The sequence below is a fragment of the Zonotrichia albicollis genome, chromosome 28 (genome assembly GCF_047830755.1).
Source record: "Zonotrichia albicollis isolate bZonAlb1 chromosome 28, bZonAlb1.hap1, whole genome shotgun sequence".
Lineage (NCBI taxonomy): Eukaryota > Metazoa > Chordata > Aves > Passeriformes > Passerellidae > Zonotrichia > Zonotrichia albicollis.
Window position 1 is genome coordinate 4344082 of NC_133846.1, and position 21468 is coordinate 4365549.

The following is a 21468-nucleotide window of genomic DNA, read 5'->3' on the forward strand; positions in this document are numbered from 1 at the left end:
CGGGATTTTGGGTGTCCCCAAGCCCCCTTTGGGTCACCCTCGGGATTTTGGGTGTCCCCAAGCCCCCTTTGGGTCACCCTCGGGATTTTGGGTGTACCCCAGCCCCCTTTGGGTCACCCTCGGGATTTTGGGTGTACCCCAGCCCCCTTTGGGTCACTATCGGGTTTTTGGGTGTCCCCAAGCCCCCTTTGGCCGAGGCTGTCCCGAGGGGCTCAGGTTTGCCCCAGGGGCTCCCCCAGCGCCTTTCCCGGGACAATCCCAGCTGTTCTCTCCGGTGGAGTGACACAATGGGGAGGTGACAGGGACACCCCGAGACACCCCGAGGTGTTGGGTGAAGGGTGCCCGTGCTGAGAGGAGCTTCAGATTGTGGGAACAGAAGATTTGGGACCCTCCGGCCCTTCCCAGCTCCTGTTTAATGATGTCGGGAGATCAGCGGGCGCCGGGGCTGGCCACAGGTTAATGGGCTGCAATTAGAGAGAAGTAATTAAGGTATTAGTGTCTCTATTGATTGGCAAAGCTCCCGCGGGCCGAGCAGGAGGTGTGCGGGCAGGAGGGGGCCTGAGGGCGGCGGGTGGCTTCCCCTGGCCCAGTTTGGCCCAGTTTGGCCCGGTTTGGGCTCCTCGCTGCCAGTTTGGGGGTGATGGATGGATGGATGGATGAATGGATGGATGGATGGATGGATGGAATGGATGGATGGGGAATGGATGGATGGATGGATGGATGGATGGATCCATGGACGGTTGGATGGATGGATGGAATGGATGGATGGATGGATGGATGGATGGATGGATGGATGGATGGATGGATGGATCCATGGACGGTTGGATGGATGGATGGATGGATGGATGGATGGATGGATGGATGGATGGATGAATGGATGGATGAATGGATGGATGGATGGATGGATGGATGGATGGATGGATGGATGGATGGAATGGATGGATGGGGAATGGATGGAAGGATGTCCAGGGAATCCAGGGGAGGAGATGAGCCCTGTCCCAGAGGAGGGAGGGAGACCTGCCCTTTGTCCCCTCCCCTCTGTGCCTCTGCAGGTGACAAGGACAGCGGTGACCCCTCGAGTGCCAACACACGGGACAGCAGCGACAGGGAGGCTCTGAGGAATTCCTTGGATATCCCCAGCTCCAACAGGGAAAACTCGGCCATGGGAATGGGCAACAGGCTGGAGCTGCCTCCCGGAGGATGAGGAGGAGGAAGGAACCCGGCATTGGCCCGGTCCTGCCCCTCCAGAAGTTGGGGACCACGCAGGTGTCACCTCTGGGCCATCCAAGTGCCACCGAGCCCGTCTGGCCCGGATCCATCCCGAGGATCAGCACGGTCCAGCCGCTGCTCCGGGAGGGATAAAATCCCGACGGGAATGCTGGAATGCTGGAAGGAACCTGTGGAGAGACTCAGCCCTTGGGCTTGGTGCTTCCAGTGGCTGTGGGAATGGGGAACTGGGGCATTGGAGGAATCCCCGATGGAATTTCTGCACCAGGAGCCAGTCGCAATTCCACAATTTTCCACAACTCCACAATTTTCCACAATTCCATCCTTCCTTGGGGCACGGACAGAGCGTGGCTGGTGCCTCCATCGCGCTGGGAATGTCTCAGTTGGGCAAAAAGTGCTTTTCCCCCTCTCTGCTGTTCCTGGAAATGCTGGGAAGGGGCGGGAGCAGCCCCCGCTGCAGCAGGAAGCACTCAGCTCTTCATCCTCTTAGCCGGGCCCGCCGCAATTACATCTCAATTAACCAAATTACTCCCGCTCCTTTCAGCCCGTTCTCCGCCCCAGGAGCGCTCTGGAGCCCCAGGCAGGAAGGGCTGGGAGAGAGGAATGGATCCCGGCGGGAGCCGCGCTCGGCTGCCGGGAATGGGGGCCTGGGGTCAATCCCGCATTTCCCGAGCTGTGGGAGCTTCTCCCGCTCTGCTCCCCAAGGGTTTGGGGGATGGAAATGGGGCTGGAGAGGATCCAGGGCTGCCCCTGAGCATCCTCATTTCCTGGCCAGGTTGGGAATTTTGGGGATGCTGAGGACCAGCACAATCCAGGATTGGTTCTGGAGAGCATCTGGATACTGGATCCAGCTGATCCAGTGTCCCCCTTTCCTGTTTAGACTGAGAATTTTGGGAATGCTGAGGACTAGAACAATCCAGGCTCTGGTTCTGGATGGGATCCAGAGCTGATCCAGTATCCCTCTTCCTGTTTAGGCTGGGAATTTTGGGAATGCTGAGGACCAGAACAATACAGGCTCTGGTTCTGGATGGGATCCAGAGCTGATCCAGTGTCCCCCTTTCCTGTTTTGGCTGGGAATTTTGGGAATGCTGAGGACCAGAACAATACAGGCTCTGGTTCTGGTTTGGATCAAGAGCTTCACCTGATCATCCACCTTTCCTGGCCAGGGATGGAATTTTGGGAATCCTGAGGACAGGCACAATTCAGCCTCTGGTTCTGGATGGGATCCAGAATATCCTCCTTTCCCGGTTAGTTTGGAATTTTGAGAATGCCAAGGACCAGGATTTTCTGCTTTTCCCTCCTGGAATTCAACAGGAATGACTCTCAGGCTCAGCATGAGTTTTGAACCATGTTTTATTATATGTTTAGTGTTTTCTCTATACAAAAAAACCAGTCTTTTCTCTTTTTTTATAGTGATTCAAAAAAAAAAAAAAAAGAAGATATCTGAGTAGTTTGGCCTTCTCTCATCTCTCATGCAGTTGGTTTAGAAGTCCTTAAATTAAACCCTTTTTTTTTTCCCCTTCTAGTCCATAAATCTCGCTGGAAACTGAATTTTTACAGCTTCAGCTTTACGTTTCTCACTGGAACAGGTGGGGTTAACGCAAAGGTGGTGAATTCTTCTTCTTCTTCTTTGTTTTTATTTTTTTTGCTTTAAAAAAAAGGCAAATGAATACACAGGATATTTGAGACCAGCCGGGAGCATGGACAGAGAGGACGGACAGATCACGAGATATTTATAAATTAAATTAAAACAAAACAGTCCCGGTACTTTCTGTCTGATGTGAGAGGGAGGAACAGACATTTAAAATGATATTTTGGAGGGAGGACTCTGTTCTGGGGGTCTGACGTGGGATTTTGGGAATCTGATGTGGGATTTTGGAGTTGACATGGAATTTTGGGGGTCCAGCATGGAATTTTGGGTTGTTGGCAAAATTTTGGAGGGTTGGCATGGAATTTGGAGGGTGGACATAGAATTTTGGGGGTTGACATGGAATTTTGGGTTATTGACATGGAATTTTGGGGGTTGACACAGGATTTTTGGAGTCAACACGAAATTTTGAGGGGGTTGACATGGATGTTTGGGGGCCTGACAGAATTTTGGGGGGTTAACACAGAATTTTGGGGGCTTAACACAGACTTTTGGGGACTTGACATAGAATTTGTGTGTCTGACAGAATTTCGGAGGTTTGACATGGAATTTGAGGTTTTGACATGGAGTTTTGAAGGTCTACATAGAGTTTTGGGGTTCGACATAAATTTCAGGGTTTGACATGGAAACTGGGGGCTGACACAGAATTTTGGGGGTCCGACATGGGGTTTAGACAGCATTGAACAACCAAACCCTGATGTGAGGACACGGAGACACAGGCGAAGGGCGCTACTGATGCCGTGGGTGGCGTTGTGAGGACCAGAAAAGCGTCGTTATTCTCGTTAATAAAACAGCTTTTAGTGCAAGAAATAGGAGGTTTCTCTTTTTTTTTTTTGTCCTTTTTTTTGTCTTTTTTTTGTTGTTTTTTTTTTTTTTTTTTTTTCCTTGATAAGGTTTTTTTATTGCTTAACTGAAATCTTGGTTGCTGCAGGAAAGCCTGGGCCGAGGAGGTGACGTCGCCGGTGGCACTCGCGGCTCTGCTGGAGATGAGGAGAGGGTTTGGGATGTGCCAGGGTGGGTGGTGGCATTGGGATGTGCCAGGAGAAGGTGGTGGCACGGCCAGAGCGAGCGCTGTGGTGGCCCCGGGTGACACTGCCCAGCTCTGCCCTTCTCCCTCCTGGATTGTTGGTGACACCTGGATTTGGGAGCTGTCACCTCCAGGAAGGCAATGCTGGCAGCAGGGACAGCGCGTCCTGTTGGGTTGGGTTTCTCCAAGCAGGATTTTGGGGTTTGGATGGAAATTCCAGCTTTTTCCCGCTGGTTTTGTGCCTCCAGTTGCGGTGTCACCTCAGGGAGAATGGGAGCAGCCCCCGGATCAGGGAAGCACAGCGATGTCCTCGTATCCCGAATTCCTGGTGTTCCTGTCAGCTGTCCCAGGGCTGGGTGCCAGGGAGGTCCCTGGAACTGAGATGGAGCCTGGATTCGTCTCCAGGACATGGATGTGGAGTTGGCTTGGAATGTTGTAGGAACAGGACAAATTTACATATTTGGGGCTGAGCTCGGCTCCTGAGACTGCTGGAATTTGAGTTTTGGTGGTGGAATTTGGGATCTGACTCTGGAATCTGGGGTGTGGTGCTGGAATTTGGGGTGTGGTGCTGGAGTTTTGGGTCTGGCCCTTCCCTTTTTATTTCTGAATGAGAAGTTGGCTCCTAATTTAAACCCTTGATGAAGAAAGGGTTCTTTCTTCTGGAGAGCTGGAAGTGTTCCCTGTCCCAGAGAGGTTGTGCAGATCCCAGGAGGGGATCATGGTCCCTGTGATGGGAATGGGAGCATCCCTGCTAGCCCTGGGGGCCACCACAGGAATCAGGACAGGAGGTGACCGGGATGTCCCCTCTGGAGAGGGGATGGAGCAGCAGAGCTGATCCCAGGGAATCAGGATCAGGGTGGGGAAGATCCCTCAGCACCACAAATCCTTGTGTGGGTTATCCATCCATCCATCCATCCATCCATCCATCCATGGATCCATCCATCATCCATCCATCCATCCATTCATCCATCCATCCATCCATCCATCCATCCATCCATCCATCCATCCGTCCATCCATCCAGGGATCCATCCGTCCATGCATCCATCCATGCATCCATCCATCCATGCATCCATCCATCCATCCATCCATCCATCCATCCATCCATCCATCCAGGGATCCATCCATCCATGCATCCATCCATGCATCCATCCATCCATCCATCCATCCATCCATCCATCCATCCATCCATCCAGGGATCCATCCGTCCATGCATCCATCCATGCATCCGTCCATGCATCCATCCATGGATTCCATCCATCCATCCATCCATCCATCCATCCATCCATCCATCCATCCATCCATCATCCATCCATCCATGGATCCATCCACCATCCATCCATCCATCCATCCATCCATCCATCCATCCATCCACCCATGGATCCATCCATCATCCATCCATCCATCATCCATCCATCCATCCATCCATCCATCCATCCATCCATCCACCCATGGATCCATCCATCCATCCATCTATCCATGGATCCATCCATCATCCATCCATCCATCCATCCATCCATCCATCCATCCATCCATCCATCCACCCATGGATCCATCCATCCATCCATCCATCCATGGATCCATCCATCATCCATCCATCCATCCATCCATCCATCCATCCATCCATCCATCCATCCATCCATCCATCTCCTGCTCCAAGGATGCTCCCAGGACACAGTGTGGGTCCATCCCAGCCCTGTCTGGGTTTTTGGGATCTCTGGGGTCACCCTGTGAGCGCTGTGGAAGGTTTGGGCTCAGGGCTTTTCTCCCTGTGCAAACCTTGAATTTTACTCAAAGGAGTAAGAGATGAGAAGCTCAGGATGAGTTTTTAGCCTGAATTGTCTTTGGGCTCCAAAACTCCAGGGGGGAAATTTTGAAGAAATGTCAGAATTTTAGCTAAACCTTAGAAACATTGAGTAACTTTTACACCAAGCCGAGACAGGGCTGTGAGTAATTTACACTGAGTTGCTTGTGCACCTCTGCATCTCCTCCCACTTCTCATTACTCAAAGTAACCTGGGGAGTTTTATGAGGAAATTTGGGATAAGGTTGGGTAGAGTCCAGCTCCTTCCCATCCCTTTTTCCAAGGGGGTGCTGAGAGATTTCCTCAGGGGTGGGGTGTTTCAGAAATATGGGTTTTCATGGAAATGGCACATCATGGATTCCCAACACGGACCCACTTCCAGCAATCCTGGCCTGATTTCCAGAGGTTTGGAGGAGTTTTGTGGTCCCTGTCAGCAGCAAGGACTGGGAGTGCTGGGAAGATCCCAGATCCAGAGGCTGGATTTATTTCTCATTCCCAGTGGTGCTTGGGCAGGGACTCATCCAAACTCAGCTGGGAGTTGGGAATGGTTTGGGAATGGGGTTGTCCCCATCCCAGGGGCGGTGTCACCTTTGGGAATGGGGTTGTCCCCATCCCAGGGGCGGTGTCACCTTTGGGAATGGGATTGTCCCCATCCCAGGGGCGGTGTCACCTTTGGGAATGGGGTTGTCCCCATCCCAGGGGCGGTGTCACCTTTGGGAATGGGATTGTCCCCATCCCAGGGGCGGTGTCACCTTTGGGAATGGGATTGTCCCATCCCAGGGGCGGTGTCGCCTTTGGGAATGGGATTGTCCCCATCCCAGGGGCAGTGTCACCTTTGGGAATGGGATTGTCCCCATCCCAGGGGTGGTGTCACCTTTGGGAATGGGATTGTCCCATCCCAGGGGCAATGTCACCTTTGGGAATGGGATTGTCCCCATCCCAGGGGCGGTGTCACCTTTGCCCTGGGGGGTGTTTGCCTAAAAGCTGGATGGAATTCTGGGAGTCACAGGACTGGGATTGGGGCGTGGCTGTGTCCACACTGAGGGTCACAATGGGGCTGTCCCTGCCAGGGGACACGGCTGGAGGGTCCTGGCAGGGGGTGACACGTGAGGGACATCCCTGGGACAGCTCCCCCAGCTCTGTGAGGGGGCTCTGCCTCTTGACCCTGACCTAAACCCTGGAATTCCTTTGCTGTTGGTTTCATGGAACAATTTGGGTGGGAAGGGACCTTTCAAGGTCACCAAATCCAACCCCACGAGCTCCATCTTCACCCCACGTTTGACCTATCAGAGAAGACGACCAAGATCAATGATAATTATTATTTTAAGGAAGGCATTTGCATTGGATTAATTTGCATCCATCTCTCCTGTCAGCCCGCTCTGGGCTCTTCCAGGGATCCATCGGGATGTGGCAAAGTCCCTCTCCACAATCCATAGCAGTGGGAGTGTCCCTGTCACTGACGTGTCTCCAGAGCAGAAAGAATAACTGCACGAATCCCGTTGCATCCCATCCAAAAAAAACCCTCCATCCTCCTCAGAAAAAACAAAAACAAAACAAAAACCAAAAAAACAAAAGGAAAATCCATCCGAAAATCCATCTTTTCCGAAGGAAACCCAGCCTCTCTCTTTCTCTTCTCAAAGGTACCTTTGGTTTCAAAAGTGCAGGAAGTGGGAGGATTCGCGGGGACGCAGTCCATCAGGAATCCCTGCCTTCTACCCTGATCCGTGCTGGGAGAGCTGGGAACGCTCCCAGACATCCCATTCCTACTGCTCAGGTGGGTCCGAGGCCGTCGGGGCGTGGAAGCGGAGCGGGAAGAGCATCCTTGGAGTGACTCCCCGGCGAGTCCCAAGCTGTGTAAGGCATGTGAGGAGCGCTCAGGGGGGGTCTCTGAAATCCTGGGAGTCTCCAGGCGGGATGGGGGTCCCACGGTGGCTTGGCTGAGTGCTGGAGGGGGGAAAGGCCACTGTCAGAAAGGAGGAGGGGTTTTGGTGGGAAAAACAGCGTCCGTCCAGCTCATCCGGTGCCTGTGGAGGTGTGGGTTCCGATCTGGTGTTCCTTCCTCGTTTTGTAGCCCTGAATCCTTGAGGGAATCCTCCACCTGATCCCAGGGGTTTTTCTCATCCTCAGCAGCTCGCTTGGATTATTTTTTCATTCATCATTCTGCTCTCCTCGTCCTATTCCGATCCCGCTCCTGCTTCCAGGCCCTCTTTGCTACATTGGATTTATGGAGTTGCCTTGGAAAGAAAGCAGGCGTGGGGTGGGGGGCGGCTCCCCCCGAAATCCCTACGAAGCAAATTGAAACCCAAAAAGGCTTTTCTGCAGTGCTGTCGCCCCGGGGAGAGGCTCCTCCCTGTCCTTCCAAGAATCCCAAAAGTTTCTCCACAACCTCTTCTCCTCCCGGGGTGTTCCGGAGCTCAGTGGGAATGGGGGACAAGCTCCCTGTGGGTTTTTCCAGCCTCAGCAAGGACAAATCCCGGTGCTGAGGGAGGTGGTGGGGACCTGCTCTTCCCTGCATAGGTTTTTTTCAGGAAGGAGGGTTTTTGGGAGAGGTTATGGGCAAGGTGCTGCCGTGAGGATGGACAGCTCAATAATCTGGTGTTTTCACCCCAAAATCCACCCCTCTCCTCCTTCCATGCCTTTGCTCTGCCCAGGCCCCTTTCACCAATCTTCCCTCCCCAAAATTCTTTGATTTCTTTCCCCCTTCCCCTCTGATCCAGAACCTTCTTGGAAAAATAAAACCCAAAAAGTTGGAGCTCCCTCCTAAAAGAACAAAAAAAAGCCTCGGGAAGCCGAGCCCAACACGGGGCCCTTCTGGACTGGCCCTGATGCAACCCCAAAACTGGGGAACAACCCCAAAACTGGGGAGCAACCCCAAAACCGGGGAACAACCTCAAAACTGGGGAACAACCTCAAAACTGGGAAACAACCCCAAAATGAGGAGCAATCCCCAACCGGGAAGCAACTCCAAAACCAAGGAGCAGCCCCAAACTGGCGGAACAACCCCAAAATGGGGGAGCACCCCAAGCTTAGGAGCACCCCAAAAGTGGGGAGTAATCCCAAACTGGGGAGCAGCTCGAGCATCTCCTCCCCTCCAGCTGCTCCAGCTCAGCCCCGATTCCCACTCCGGCTCCCGCCCCGCGCGTCCTTTGCCGTTGGCTCGTTTGCTAAGGATAAATGGCATTGGCGGCCACCTGGGCTGCCTAGTTGGTTGGAATACTTTTCTTTTTTTTTTTTTTCCCTTTGTGGTTTTTTTTTTTGTATTTTTTTGCTATTTTTAATTTTTTTCTCTATTTTTTTTGTTTTGTTTTGTTTTGTTTTCTGTTTTTCAGTCCTCGCTCGATTCCCTTTCCTGTCGGCGGCGGCGGCTGCCGGCGGAACCCCCGCCCGCTCCGAACCCCTCGGGCTCTGGGTGTTTTTTTTCCCGGCGTTTTTTTTTTTTTTTTTTTTTTTGCTATGCCAAGGAATAAATGGCATTGACGGGGGACGTGGCCTCGGAGCTCTCGTTGCCCTCGGTCTCCTCTTTGTCCTTCTTGACCGTGTACTGGCCGATGAAGGAGCCGTCCTCGTTGAACTGGCCCTCGCCCCCTTCGCCGTAGTCCACCAAGCTGTCGTCGCTCTCCTGCTGCTTTATCGTCCCGTCCAGCGAGGTCTGGCTGTTGGGAAGAGGTTTGTTGTCTTCATCGCTGGCAGCAGAAGACAGACAGACATGGCAAGGGTTGAGAAACGGGGCTGAGAACCTTCCCCCGAGGGATGGAGGTCCTAAAAGGATCCGCAGTGGGAATGCGGCTCGGTAGAGCCCTAAATACTGGGGGGCTCATCTGGGTGTTGGGGGGTGTGGGAGGTGGAGGTGGTTGGGATCTCTGAACACCCAATTTTGTGATTTTTCAGCTCAAAATTTATATTTCATAACCTCACTTTCCTCATCCTCAATTTCTTAAACCTTGATTTTCTCATCTCGATTCCTTTCCCTCAGCTCCTTAACCATCATTTCTAAATCTAAATTTCACAACCTCAATTTCTTAACCTTGCTTTCTTACCCTCAATTTTTTTACTCTCAAATCCTTACTCTCAATTTCTTTCCCTCGGTTTCTTAACTTTAATTTCTTACTCTCAATTCCTTTCCCTCAGTTCCTTAACCATCATTTCTAAATCTGAATTTCTCAGCCTTAATTTCTTAACCTTGCTTTCTTACTCAATTTTTTTACTCTCAAATCCTTACTCTCAATTTCTTTCCCTCGGTTTTCTAAATCTAAATTTCTCAACCTTAATTTCTTAGCCTTGCTTTCTTACTCTCAAATTTTTTTACTCTCAAATTCTTACTCTCAATTTCTTTCCCTCGGTTTCTTAACTTTAATTTCTTACTCTCAATTCCTCACTCTCGGTTTCTAAATTTCAAGTTTTTTAACCTCAATTCATTCATCTCAGGTTCTTATTCTCAGTTTCTAAATCTCAATTTCTAAATCTCATGTTTTTAACCTCAATTTCTTACCCTATGTTTCTTTACTTCAATACTCCACCCAAAACTTGGATCAACGGGTCTGGATGAATATCAGGAATATTTTTCCCTTGGATTCTTTTTCTCTCAGGGTTTTAGCCCCCCTTGGTTGAGTGGTTTATTCCCAGATTTCCTTGAGAAAATATAGTTTTTCCTTGGAAAAAACCACATTTTTTTTCTTGGAAAACATGGTTTTACCTTGAAAAAACAGTTCCCCTTGAAAAATCACATTTTTTCTTGAAAACTGAGTTTTCCTTGAAAAAATGCAGTTTTTCTTTGAAAAAATGCAGTTTTTGTCTTGGAAACCACAGTTTTTCCTTGGAAAAACCACGCGCAATGGGGAGCATTGCGACGGGACAATTTTAGGATGCCAAGTTTTGTGCAGCTTCCAAAACTCTTGGGAATTTCCCTTTCCCTGTTTATTTCCAGGCATTTTTCCTTGCTCAGTCTGGGTTTTCTCCTTTTCACTAAAAGCCAGGTCACTTAAAAATAAAGAGTTTGACCCAAGAGGGAAAAAAATCACTTTAAAGAATTCCTTTTAACCAAAGTCTAACCAGGGAAAAGCTGGTTATTTTTTTGGAGAAGGATGAGAGTCGATTGCTCTAAATTGATATAAAAATTAATTTTTATATCATCAATTCCTTAGTTTGTGCAAATTCTGTCCTATTCCTGAAGATATCCATGAAATATTTGTCCTCCCACCACCATTCCTGTCTTTTTCCAGTTATTCCTTTATGCTTGGGATCTGCCAGTCTTGCTCCACTCCATTCCTTTATTTTCCTTAAAATTGGTGAAAATTTTGGGATTTTTTGTTTGGTTTTTTTTTTTTTTTTCGCTTTTCTTGGGCTCTTGAACAGGGCAAGGCATTAGTTTTCCCTCATTTCATGGGATTATTCTCCCTCATTCCATGGGATTCATCAGCTCCCTGAAGTGGGAGAGGAATTTGGAATCCCACCGCGCCTTTCCTTGGATTGGCACTTTGGGAATCCCACGATAACAAAACCCCAATATTTGAGACTTCCTATTAACTTGGCATCACAACGAAAAAAAAAATTAATTTGTTAGCTCTGGAAGCAGAATTTTTTTTGGGGGGAAAAAGGGAGGAATAATTCAGTGAGGAAGAAGGACTGGTTAGAAAACCCCAAAAACGCGGAGAGCGGCAAAACGCAGATCTTCGATTCCCAGCACCCCTTCCCAAACTTTGGGGGGCAGCTCAAGCTCAAATCCGGAGCTGGATCATCCCTAACTGAGGGGTTGCAGCACCAAATTCCCACTGGGAACGCATTCCCAGAGAATTCCTGCGTGTTTTACCTCTCTCCAGGACCGTTTATCCCGTTAGTGCGTTAAGGGGGAGCAGCGGTTTTCCATCAGTTTTCCATCAGCTCCTGATGGGATCTAACCCTGTTAAAATGGATTTCTGGGAGTGCAGCTGGACCAGGTGTTAGTGCCCAGATGGGAATCACGTGGGAAATGCTCTCCTGAATCCCATAAATCATCGGGAAGAAGGGGAGGCTGGAGCTGGAGGGAGGATTTTCAGGACTAAGAGTGGGAAGTTGGACAGGATCCAGCGGCTCTGGCTCGTGTCCCTTGTCCCCATTCCCTGGGATGCACTTTTTCTTGGAAAACAATAGTTTTTCCTTGAAAAAACACAATTTTTCCCTTGAAAATCCAGTTTTCCCTTGAAAATCTACAGTTTTTTCCTTGAAAAATCCCACGTGCATTCCCAACTTCAATCCTGCTCCACCAGGAGGGATCGGCAGCTGGAGCTGGGGGGCCTGGCTGGATTTGGGGGTACACCCAGCCCATGGAGCAATTCCAAGCAGGATCTGAGTCTCCAGAAGCCCCAATGGCAGCAGGAATTAGAGGGATCTTGTTTAATGTGTTAGGCAGGGATTTGGGAACAGGGACAGGGGAGTTTTTGGCCGTGAAGAAATCAGTGGGAGGAAGGAAGGAAGGAAAACAAAATTCCCAAAAAAAGCGGAATGTGCCGGACTTCTGGCAGCACGAGGTCCTACCTTTCAAGAGACCTTCACGGTCCATGTGGATAGACCAGGTGAAAAGGAGGAGAAGGAATGGGAATAAAACAGAGAGAAGCAGAAAGAGCCTGATCAGAGAGAGAAATGAGGAGGTTCTGCATTCACAGGGGCAGTGCTACGACCCAAAAAATAAAAAAAAAACCAAAAAAAACGGGAATTGTCGCCTCGTTATACCAAATGGAGCCGGGAAAGCCGTTCCAGGTGGGATCAGCCTCCTTGGAAGCCATCCCAGCATGGAAAGGGCCATCCAAGAAGGGCTGGGTGGTGTCCAGGGGACAGTGGTGGCTCTGGGGAGCCACCTGCAGCAGGACAGGGGTGGCTGAATTCACCCCAGAGTCCTGCTGGGATTCCTTGGAATGGCCCTATGGATAAACCTGAACCTTCCCACAGCTTTTCCAGAGCTTTCCTCCCTCACGAGGCTCCTGGGACAGTTCTGTGTCTGCTGAGATGTCCCCTCCTCAATAGCACTGCCTGCACTGTGTCACATTTGCCCTTTTCCTGGAAATCCTGACCGGGAATCCGGACCCTAAATCCCCTTTCCTGGCATCCAGGAGTTTCCAGCAGCCTCCCCAGGGGCAGCACAGAACATTTGGTATAATGAGGCACCGGTGCTGGCATGGAACGTTGCCCATGGATAATGGTCCTGGCCTGGGAAGGAGCTTCCCTGCTTGGGAACACCATTATCCCGGGATTGGAGCAGGATGTGGCGGGATCTGGGGATGAGGAGCACGGAGAGTGGCATGCACAGGGCGCTGGGGACGTGAGGGTGGCGAGGGCACAGCAGCCATGCCATGGGGAGGAGGGGGCGGGAGCCGGGATGGGCTGAGTTCCCGCCCTTCCCTGAAATCCTGAATGCTGCCCCTCCCGGAGCCCGGCCCCGCAGCCAGCCCCGAGCTCCACCAGCCAACAGCTCCAGCCTCCGGCTTCACCTTCCCTCCTGCCTCCCACAGGGGGGAAACCTCCTGGAATTCTCCCAGCAATCCTGGTGTTCCTCAGGAGGAGGGGGCAAAGTTGGTGGATTTATGGGGTTTAGGATTTTTTTTTGGTTGTTCATATTAGATTGGGTTTTTTCCCCCCCATTATTTAGTCCATAAAACTCCATGGACTCCATCCCAGGGCCTTATTGTCCTTTTACTGTCCTTCCACTGACTCCTGCCGTTCCCTTGGAAATTTTGGGAATGGGGTTGTCCGTAAAAGTCAGAGCTCTGGCTGAGCAGAAGGATGAAGGATTCACCCCAATCCTTCCCCATGCCCTTGGATGGTGCCAGGGGATTTCTGCCAGCCATTCCAAGAGTTTGGATTCCCTTCGGAGCAGGAAGGTGCCTGGTCATGGATTTGCCTCAGGAATGGTGGATGGGGCCAGGAGGGGATGTCTGGATCTCCTTCTGTGGGCTCTGGAGAGACAGAGCCAGGAAATCCAGGAGTGCTGCCCCAGAAGCTTGGCCTGGGGGAATCCCTGTGGGAATCCCTGTGGGAATCCTGTGGGAATCCTGTGGGAATCCCTGTGGGAATCCCTGTGGGAATCCTGTGGGAATCCTGTGGGAATCCCTGTAGGAATCCCTGTGGAAATCCCTGTGGGAATCCTGTGGGAATCCCTGTGGGAATCCTGTGGGAATCCTGTGGGAATGGAGATTCAGGCTTCCCACAAACCACTCCACAAATTTGGGAAGCACAAGGTTCCCTATCCTGACTGGAATCACCGTTTGGGGCCAGGCTGTGTCCTGGTGTGCCCCATAAAATCCTGCCTTGGGAAGGGATGGGTCTGACCCCAAAACCCACAGCAGGACCAGGCTGGGCTCGTTCCTCCTCTGCTGTTTTCCCTGTCCCAGCCTGGAATCCAAAGGGAACATCCCAAAAATTCCTAGGCGGAATTTTTGGCCACTCCTGGAAGCGCTGAGCAGCAGGGAGCAGAGGAAAGTGTCGGCCCTGGGTGTTGTTTAGGATGTTAAGGAATGCCAGCCTTTCCCTACAACATCCTGCTTGTATTCTGTGTTTTTCTGGGAGTCATGAAATCCTTTGGAATAAAAAAAATCCCTCTGAAATGGAGTTTCTGTGCCTCTGATGGAATTAATATGATCCCTGGTTCTGTTTCTGATTCATTTATTTCCCTTAAATCCTCTAGCAGAATCCACTCTTACTCCATCCCTTCCTGAATCCCAAACCCGTTCTTCCCATGCTGGGAATAACACGGGATTCCATCAATCCTGGTTTAAACAAGGAGGAAAAATTCCCTGCTGGGTTTTATTCCACTCAGGTGGGAAAAGGAATTTTAATTCTTTAAGGAATCTGAATTAAAATATCCTAAATCCCATCGGCTGCTGGGTGAGCCCTGACAGCAGGACCTGCTCCTGGGGGGTCAGGGAGAGCTGGGAATGCTTGGGAAGCTCCTGTCCCTTTCTGACACATCCCAGGAATTTTCCTGGAGGGAAAAAAAGCTCTGCTGCTCTTCAGGGGTGACATTTGCGTGCAAAGAGCGGGATGGAGCCGGGGCAGGTTCCAGCTGAATCCCTGCTGGAGCCCTCAGGGGGTTTTTGTGGGATTGTATGGGGCTGGAGCACAGGCAGACCCCAAATCATTCTCCTTTCCTGCTTCCAGGGCTGATCCCTACAGAGATTTGGACGTTTCTCCTGGATATTCCTTTGTGGGAAGGACAGGGGCTGAGCTGTGGGGTGAGACTGCAGAAATACCCTCAGGCTGCTACAGAATTTGGGGTTTTGGGGGAGTTTTACCTGCCAGGAGTTCTCTTAAGGTTTTTCTGCTCCCGGTGGGGGCTGACCCCAGAATCTCAGCTCTGCCCAGCCTGATCCCAATGAAATTTTGGGCATTTCTCCCATGGATCCTCCTTAGGGTGCTTCAGAAATGCCCTCAGGCTGCTACAGACTCCAGGTTTTTGGGGTGATTTTTGGGATTTTATGCGTCAGAAGTTCCGCTAAGGTTGGTTTTTTGCTGCTGGGAGCTGTCCAAGGTCTCTGATTCCAGAATCCCAGGAAGAGGAGGTGGAACACCACAACCTGGCGGCTCCTGGAGCCGTTTCCTTCGGGAATTACAGCGGGAAGGCGGCAGGAGGAGGAAATGGGGGGGGACAGGGATTGTTCCGGGGGGGATTCGTGGCACCACAGGGTGGGGGAGGGGGCTGTGATGGCGGGGGAGGGGCTGATGGGGGGGTCGGACATTCCATGGGGGTCCTACCTGTAGTCGAAGGATCCGTCCTCCACGTTCTTGTCCTCGGGATTGAGGTGCTCGTCCTTGTTGTCCCGCACTGCGAAGGAACAGAAACCCCTCCCCAGTTAAACCAGTAAGGATTGAAGGGTTTGGGAATGGGGAGGAGATGGGAAAGGGTCCTGGGGGTGTCCCTGAGGAGGAGGAGGAGCTTGGAGAGGTGAAAACTGCACCCGACAAAGCTTGGAAAGAGTTACAAAGGGGTTACAAAGGGTTTGCAAAGGGTTTGTAAAGTGGAAACGGTCTGCAAAGGGTTTGTGAGGGGTTTACAAGGGTTACAAAGGGATTGCCCTCACCTGGATATTTCCCAGGACTGGATGATCCCCAAGATTCCCAGATTTGTTTAAATTTTGGGAATGGCCATTCCCACCTCTCACCTGGATATAACCCAGGACTGGATGATCCCCAAGATTCCCAGATTTGTTTAAATTTTGGGAATGGCCGTTCCCACCTCTCACCTGGATATTTCCCAGGACTGGATGATCCCCAAGATTCCCAGATTTGTTTAAATTTTGGGAATGGCCATTCCCACCTCTCACCTGGACATTTCCCAGGACTGGATGATCCCCAAGATTCCCAGATTTGTTTAAATTTTGGGAATGGCCATTCCCACCTCTCACCTGGATATTTCCCAGGACTGGATGATCCCCAAGATTCCCAGATTTGTTTAAATTTTGGGAATGGCCATTCCCACCTCTCACCTGGATATTTCCCACCACTGGATGATCCCCAAGATTCCCAGATTTGTTTAAATTTTGGGAATGGCCATTCCCACCTCTCACCTGGATATTTCCCAGGACTGGATGATCCCCAAGATTCCCAGATTTGTTTAAATTTTGGGAATGGCCATTCCCACCTCTCACCTGGACATTTCCCACCACTGGATGATCCCCAAGATTCCCAGATTTGTTTAAATTTTGGGAATGGCCATTCCCACCTCTCACCTGGACATTTCCCACCACTGGATGATCCCCAAGATTCCCAGATTTATTTAAATTTTGGGAATGGCCATTCCCACCTCTCACCTGGACATTTCCCACCACTGGATGATCCCCAAGATTCCCAGATTTGTTTAAATTTTGGGAATGGCCATTCCCACCTCTCACCTGGACATTTCCCAGGACTGGATGATCCCCAAGGATCCTGGATCTGTTTAACCCTTGGGAATGGCCATTCCCACCTCTCACCTGGATATTTCCCAGGACTGGATGATCCCCAAGATTCCCAGATTTGTTTAAATTTTGGGAATGGCCATTCCCACCTCTCACCTGGACATTTCCCAGGACTGGATGATCCCCAAGGATCCTGGATCTGTTTAACCCTTGGGAATGGCCATTCCCACCTCTCACCTGGACATTCACCTCTGGATTATGCCACACCGGTTTAAGTTTTGGGATTTCCCATTCTCACTCTCACCTGGATGTTCTCCACCACTTGGACATTTCCCAAAGATCTTGGACCTTGGAGATGACCGTTCCAAGGTCTCACCTGGATATTCCCCACCACTGGCTTCACCCTCAGAATCCTGGACCTGCTGAAAACTTGGGAATGGCCATTCCCACTTCTCATCTGGATATTCCCCACGGCAGGATGATGCCACACTCATTTACAATTTGGGATTTCCCATTCCCACCTCTCACCTGGATATTCCTCACCACTGGACGATCCCCAACAATCCCAGACTGATTGAAATCCTGGGAATGGCCATTCCCACCTCTCACCTGGATATTCCTCACCCCTGGACGATCCCCAACAATCCCAGACTGATTGAAATCCTGGGAATGGCCATTCCCATCCTCACCTGGATACTTCCCGCCGCGGCTCCTCTTGATGAAGCAGACGATGAGGAGGATGAGCACCAGGAGGGCGATGGCGCACATGAGGCCGATGAACCAGCCCTGCGTGGCGATGTCCACCTGGTTCTTGGTGTAGGCTGTGGAAAAAGGGGGAAAATATTCCTAAGGAATGGAGCCCACCCATGCAGGGAATGGAGGAAGAGGAATTCAGGGTGTTGGTTCAGGAATTTTCTTTGGTTTGGGTGTGTCTGGGTGTGTGGTTGAGGTTGTAGCGCAGGGATTTGTGGTTTTTTGGTTTTTTTTTTTTTTTTTTTAAATTTTTGGTTTTTTTTATTGGTGAATTTTTAGTGGGTTTTTGTGAGAACTTTTGGTGTTTTCTTGGTGATTTTTCGGTGGGTTTTTGCGGTGTTTTCTTGGTGTTTCTTTGGGGATTTTTGTGGAATTTTTTGTGGTTTTTCTTGGTGTTTTTTCACAATGTTTTGTTTGGTTTTGGTGTTTTATTGGTATTTTTGATTTTTTTTCTGTGTTTTTTTGAGTTTTGGGATGTTTTTTCGTGGGGTTTTGGTATCTTTTTGGTGATGTTTTTTCATGGTTTTTTTTTTTTTTCCTTTTTTGGTGGAAAATAAAATCAATTTTATCAGGAACAACAAACAGCGAAAGGGCCCAACAGAAAGGAAAACCTGGGAAAAGGGAATTGCGAAAAAAGACGAAAGAAGCTGGGGAATGAGTTTGATGGAATTTGCTGCATCTGAAAACCACCCTGGGTGCAGGAAGATCCAAGAGGAACATTCCCAAGTCCTGGAATCAGGGAATTGCTGAGTTCTGAGGGTTCATTGGAAGCCTTGAAGTGGGATGAACAGGGATGAACAAGGATGAACTGGGATAGACTGGGATGAACTGGTGTCCATGCTGAGGTGGCTCTTCTGCCACCACCACCCAGCTCCTGTTGCCTGTGGTGGCGACCGAAGCTCTCAGGGCTGGTGGAAGCCCCCCAAGATTTGGGATCAAGTGGGAATTCCTTGGAATGCCAACAGGAATGCCACGGATCCAACCCTGGTCTCCAGGGATTTTGGGCAGCGCCGCTGGATCAGGGAATTGCTGAGCCCAGAGGGTTCATTGGAAGCCTTGAACTGGGATGAACTGGGATGAACTGGAGCATAGAGCACGTGATAGCTCCAAGTGTTTCTTCCTGGAGCAAATTCCCACTTCCAGTGCCTTCCCAAGGCTGGTAGAGGATTAATTCCAAGCCTGTTCCCATCCTCCAGCTCCCGTGTCCTCCCTGCCATTCCCCGACTCCCGGCTCGCAGCTCTCCCACACGGTCAGACAGACAAATCCATGGCCTAAAAATAGCTCCAAGGCTGCCTTTTCCAGCCTCTCCTTGGAATTCAGCGAGGCAGAGGAGAAAATAACCTTCAGCAGGGCGGAGGGGCTGGGTTTATCCCAGCTGAGGGAAAACCGAGGCGTTCCTGGTGGGAGTGTGGGAGAGCCAGGGTGATTGGGATGAGGTTGGGAATGAGGAGATCCCGAAAATCCTGAAAATCTGGTGAGGAAAAAGAGGGATAAAGAAAGCAGGGAGCAGCCCTCCCTTAATGTGTTCAGAGAGAAAGGATCTTGGAAGTGAGGCAGCGAAGAGAAAAATGGGTTGGATTGGCAAAAATTCCAAACCCATAAAATTTCAGGGACCAAACTGTGCTTGTTCCATTGGAAGTGAGCCCACAAGAAGGAGTGCTTTCCTCAGGATGAAATGCAGGGAATTGCAGGTGATCCATGAGAAGGAAATTCAGATTAAAGAGGAGAATGACACAAAAGGGAATCTCTGGTCAAGAAGTGATGCTGAACCCGGAATGATTTGTGGATTTTGGGCAGCACGGAGAGGGGAAGGAGCTGCCTGGTGGTTCCTCTGGCTCCAACACTGCCAAATCCCACATTTCCTCAATCCCAGCCTGAATTCCAGAGTCCTCAAGGATGTGCATTTAGATGGAGAGAATGAGCTGATGACAAATGGATTCAATAATCCGAGTGCTGGGGAAGGGAAGGGGAAGGAAGCTTTGCTGGAAAGCCTGGAGATGGAAAAATTCCATGAATGGCGATGAGATGGGATTTTTCCAGGGAGAAGCAAGGAGGTCTTCAAAATGTGAAATTCCAGAGAAGCCTGAGAGGTGGGGTGGGGGTTGGAGCTGGGTTTGGAAAGGAGGGAGGATTTTAAACCCCGAGTTCCCAGGAGATCTCTGGGGGCCAAAAAAGGGGGGATAAATCCACCCTTCCCAAAAAAGGGGATAAATCCATCCTTCCTAAAAAAGGGAGGATAAATCCATCCTTCCTAAAAAAGGGGGATAAATCCATCCTTCCTAAAAAGGGGGATAAATCCATCCTTCCCAAAAAAGGAGGATAAATCCACCCTTCCCAAAAAAAGGAGGATAAATCCATCCTTCCTAAAAAGTGGGATAAATCCACCCTTCCCAAAAAAAGGAGGATAAATCCACCCTTCCTAAAAAAGGGAGGATAAATCCACTCTTCCTAAAAAAGGGAGGATAAATCCATCCTTCCCAAAAAAGGGGGATAAATCCATCCTTCCTAAAAAGGGGGATAAATCCATCTTTCCTAAAAAAGAGGGATAAATCCACCCTTCCCAAAAAAGGGGGATAAATCCATCCTTCCCAAAAAAGGGGGATAAATCCACCCTTCCTAAAAAAGGGGATAAATCCACCCTTCCCAAAAAAAGGGGGATAAATCCACCCTTCCTAAAAAGGGGGGATAAATCCATCCTTCCTAAAAAGGGAGGATAAATCCATCCTTCCCAAAAAAAGGGGGATAAATCCATCCTTCCCAAAAAAGGGGGATAAATCCACCCTTCCTAAAAAAGGGAGGATAAATCCATCCTTCCTAAAAAAGGGGGATAAATCCACCCTTCCCAAAAAAGAGGGATAAATCCACCCTTCCCAAAAAAGCAACACTTGAGGACCAAATCAAAGTCCCTGCAAAGGTGGATTTGGAATAAACGAGGGACTGTCAGGAGGGAAGGTTTGAAGCCCGTGGCTGTCCCAGGGGATTTTGTGATTTGCTTTAAGGTGAGGCCAACCTCGAGGGAAAATGGAAAGCAGCTGCAGGATATGACATGTCCTGATTGGAATTGCAGCTGCAGAGCCTTTTTTAAAAAATAATTAATGATAATTTGGTGGCAGAATATTCGTTAGCTCAGAGTCATCATTGACGTGCCAGGAGCAGAGCTCAGCTCCACTGAGTTTTTTTCTTGGATTGCAAAAGAGAACTTTGGGTGTGAAAAGTCCCCTCTCGCTCCAGCCCTGTGTGATCCTATTTCCAGAATCTCAGGATCACTGAGGGTGGAAAATCCCTGTGGGATCATCGAGTCCAAGCTGTGCCCGATCCCCACCCTGAGCACTCAGTGCCACCTCCAGGGGTGGGCGCTCCAAACCCCCCTGGGCAGCCCCTTCCAGCCCTTTCCATGAGGAAATTCCTGCTGCTGTCCAACCTGAGCCTCCCCAGCCCAGCCTGAGGCCGTTCCCTCTCCTCCTGTCCCTGTTCCCTGGGATGAGATCCCAAATCCCCCCCGGCTGTGCCCTCCTGGCAGGGAGTTGTGCAGAGCCAGAAATTCCCCCTGGGCCTCCTTTGCTCCGGGCTGAGCCCCTGCCCAGCTCCCTCAGGACCCTCCAAACCCTTCCCAGCTCCCTCAGGACCCTCCAAACCCTTCCCAGCTCCCTCAGGACTTTCCAAACCCTTCCCAGCTCCCTCAGGACCCTCCAAACCCTGCCCAGCTCCCTCAGGATTCTCCAAATCCTTTCCAGATTTCTCCAAACCCTTCCCAGCTCCCTCAGGACTCTCCAAACCCTTCCCAGCTCCCTCAGGTTTCTCCAAACCCTTCCCAGCTCCCTCAACTCCTCCAAACCCTCTCTCAGGACTCTCCAAACCCTTCCCTGGTTCTCTCAGGATTTTCCAAACCCTTCCCAGCTCCCTCAGGACTCCCCAAACCCTTCCCAGCTCCCTCAGGATTCTCCAAACCCTTTCCCAGCTCCATTCCCTTCCCTGGACACTCTTCCCAGTGTTTGGGCAAGCTAAGAAACCCGTTTGTTTATTTATTTATTTAAAATTTAGCAACCTTCCTTCTCTACTCCGCTATTTTTGTCATTTCCAAGTGCCCTTTGCTCCTGGGAGGAATTTTTTTTTTGGCTTAATGAGCTGCCAGTTAATCAGGAATGAAAT

The 21468-nt window shown here is 50.4% G+C and overlaps 2 protein-coding genes across 40 annotated transcripts in view; both read right to left on the reverse strand.

Annotated features, from left to right (window-relative positions):
* Window positions 1–2678: 2678 nt before the first annotated feature.
* NFASC (neurofascin) overlaps window positions 2679–21468 on the reverse strand; it is a 102163-nt gene continuing 83373 nt past the window's right edge. For 19 of the 39 annotated variants that reach the window (XM_074528086.1, XM_074528085.1, XM_074528098.1 and 16 more), the window contains 3 exons: window positions 17255–17386; window positions 15424–15493; window positions 2679–9386 (listed from right to left, as the gene is read on the reverse strand). In XM_074528086.1, coding sequence (XP_074384187.1) covers window positions 9155–9386; window positions 15424–15493; window positions 17255–17386 — 434 coding nt within the window. In that variant the 3' untranslated portion in view covers window positions 2679–9154. Of the gene's footprint in view, window positions 9387–10458; window positions 12226–15423; window positions 15494–16817; window positions 17087–17167; window positions 17387–21468 lie in introns of those variants that run through there. The other 20 variants (XR_012577126.1, XR_012577123.1, XR_012577120.1 and 17 more) reach the window with 20 other exon arrangements.
* On the reverse strand, window positions 15509–17009 carry LOC141725301 (uncharacterized). Its single transcript, XM_074528315.1, has 3 exons — window positions 16985–17009; window positions 16634–16858; window positions 15509–16552 (listed from the first exon to the last, which is right to left on the reverse strand). The coding sequence occupies exons 1-3, from the start codon at window positions 17007–17009 to the stop codon at window positions 15729–15731; spliced, it is 1074 nt and encodes a 357-aa protein (XP_074384416.1). The 3' UTR covers window positions 15509–15728.

Excerpts from the sequence above, each read along its gene's own strand:
- LOC141725301 (XM_074528315.1), bottom strand. The coding sequence starts at position 17,009 with ATGGCCATTCCCAAGTTTTCAGCAG. Across the intron at positions 16,859-16,984 it reads CATTCCCAAGTTTTCAGCAG|AATGGGAAATCCCAAAACTT; the intron begins GTCCAGGATTCT and ends GGTGAGAGTGAG. Across the intron at positions 16,553-16,633 it reads GGGAAATATCCAGGTGAGAG|GTGGGAATGGCCATTCCCAA; the intron begins GTGGGAATGGCC and ends TCCAGGTGAGAG.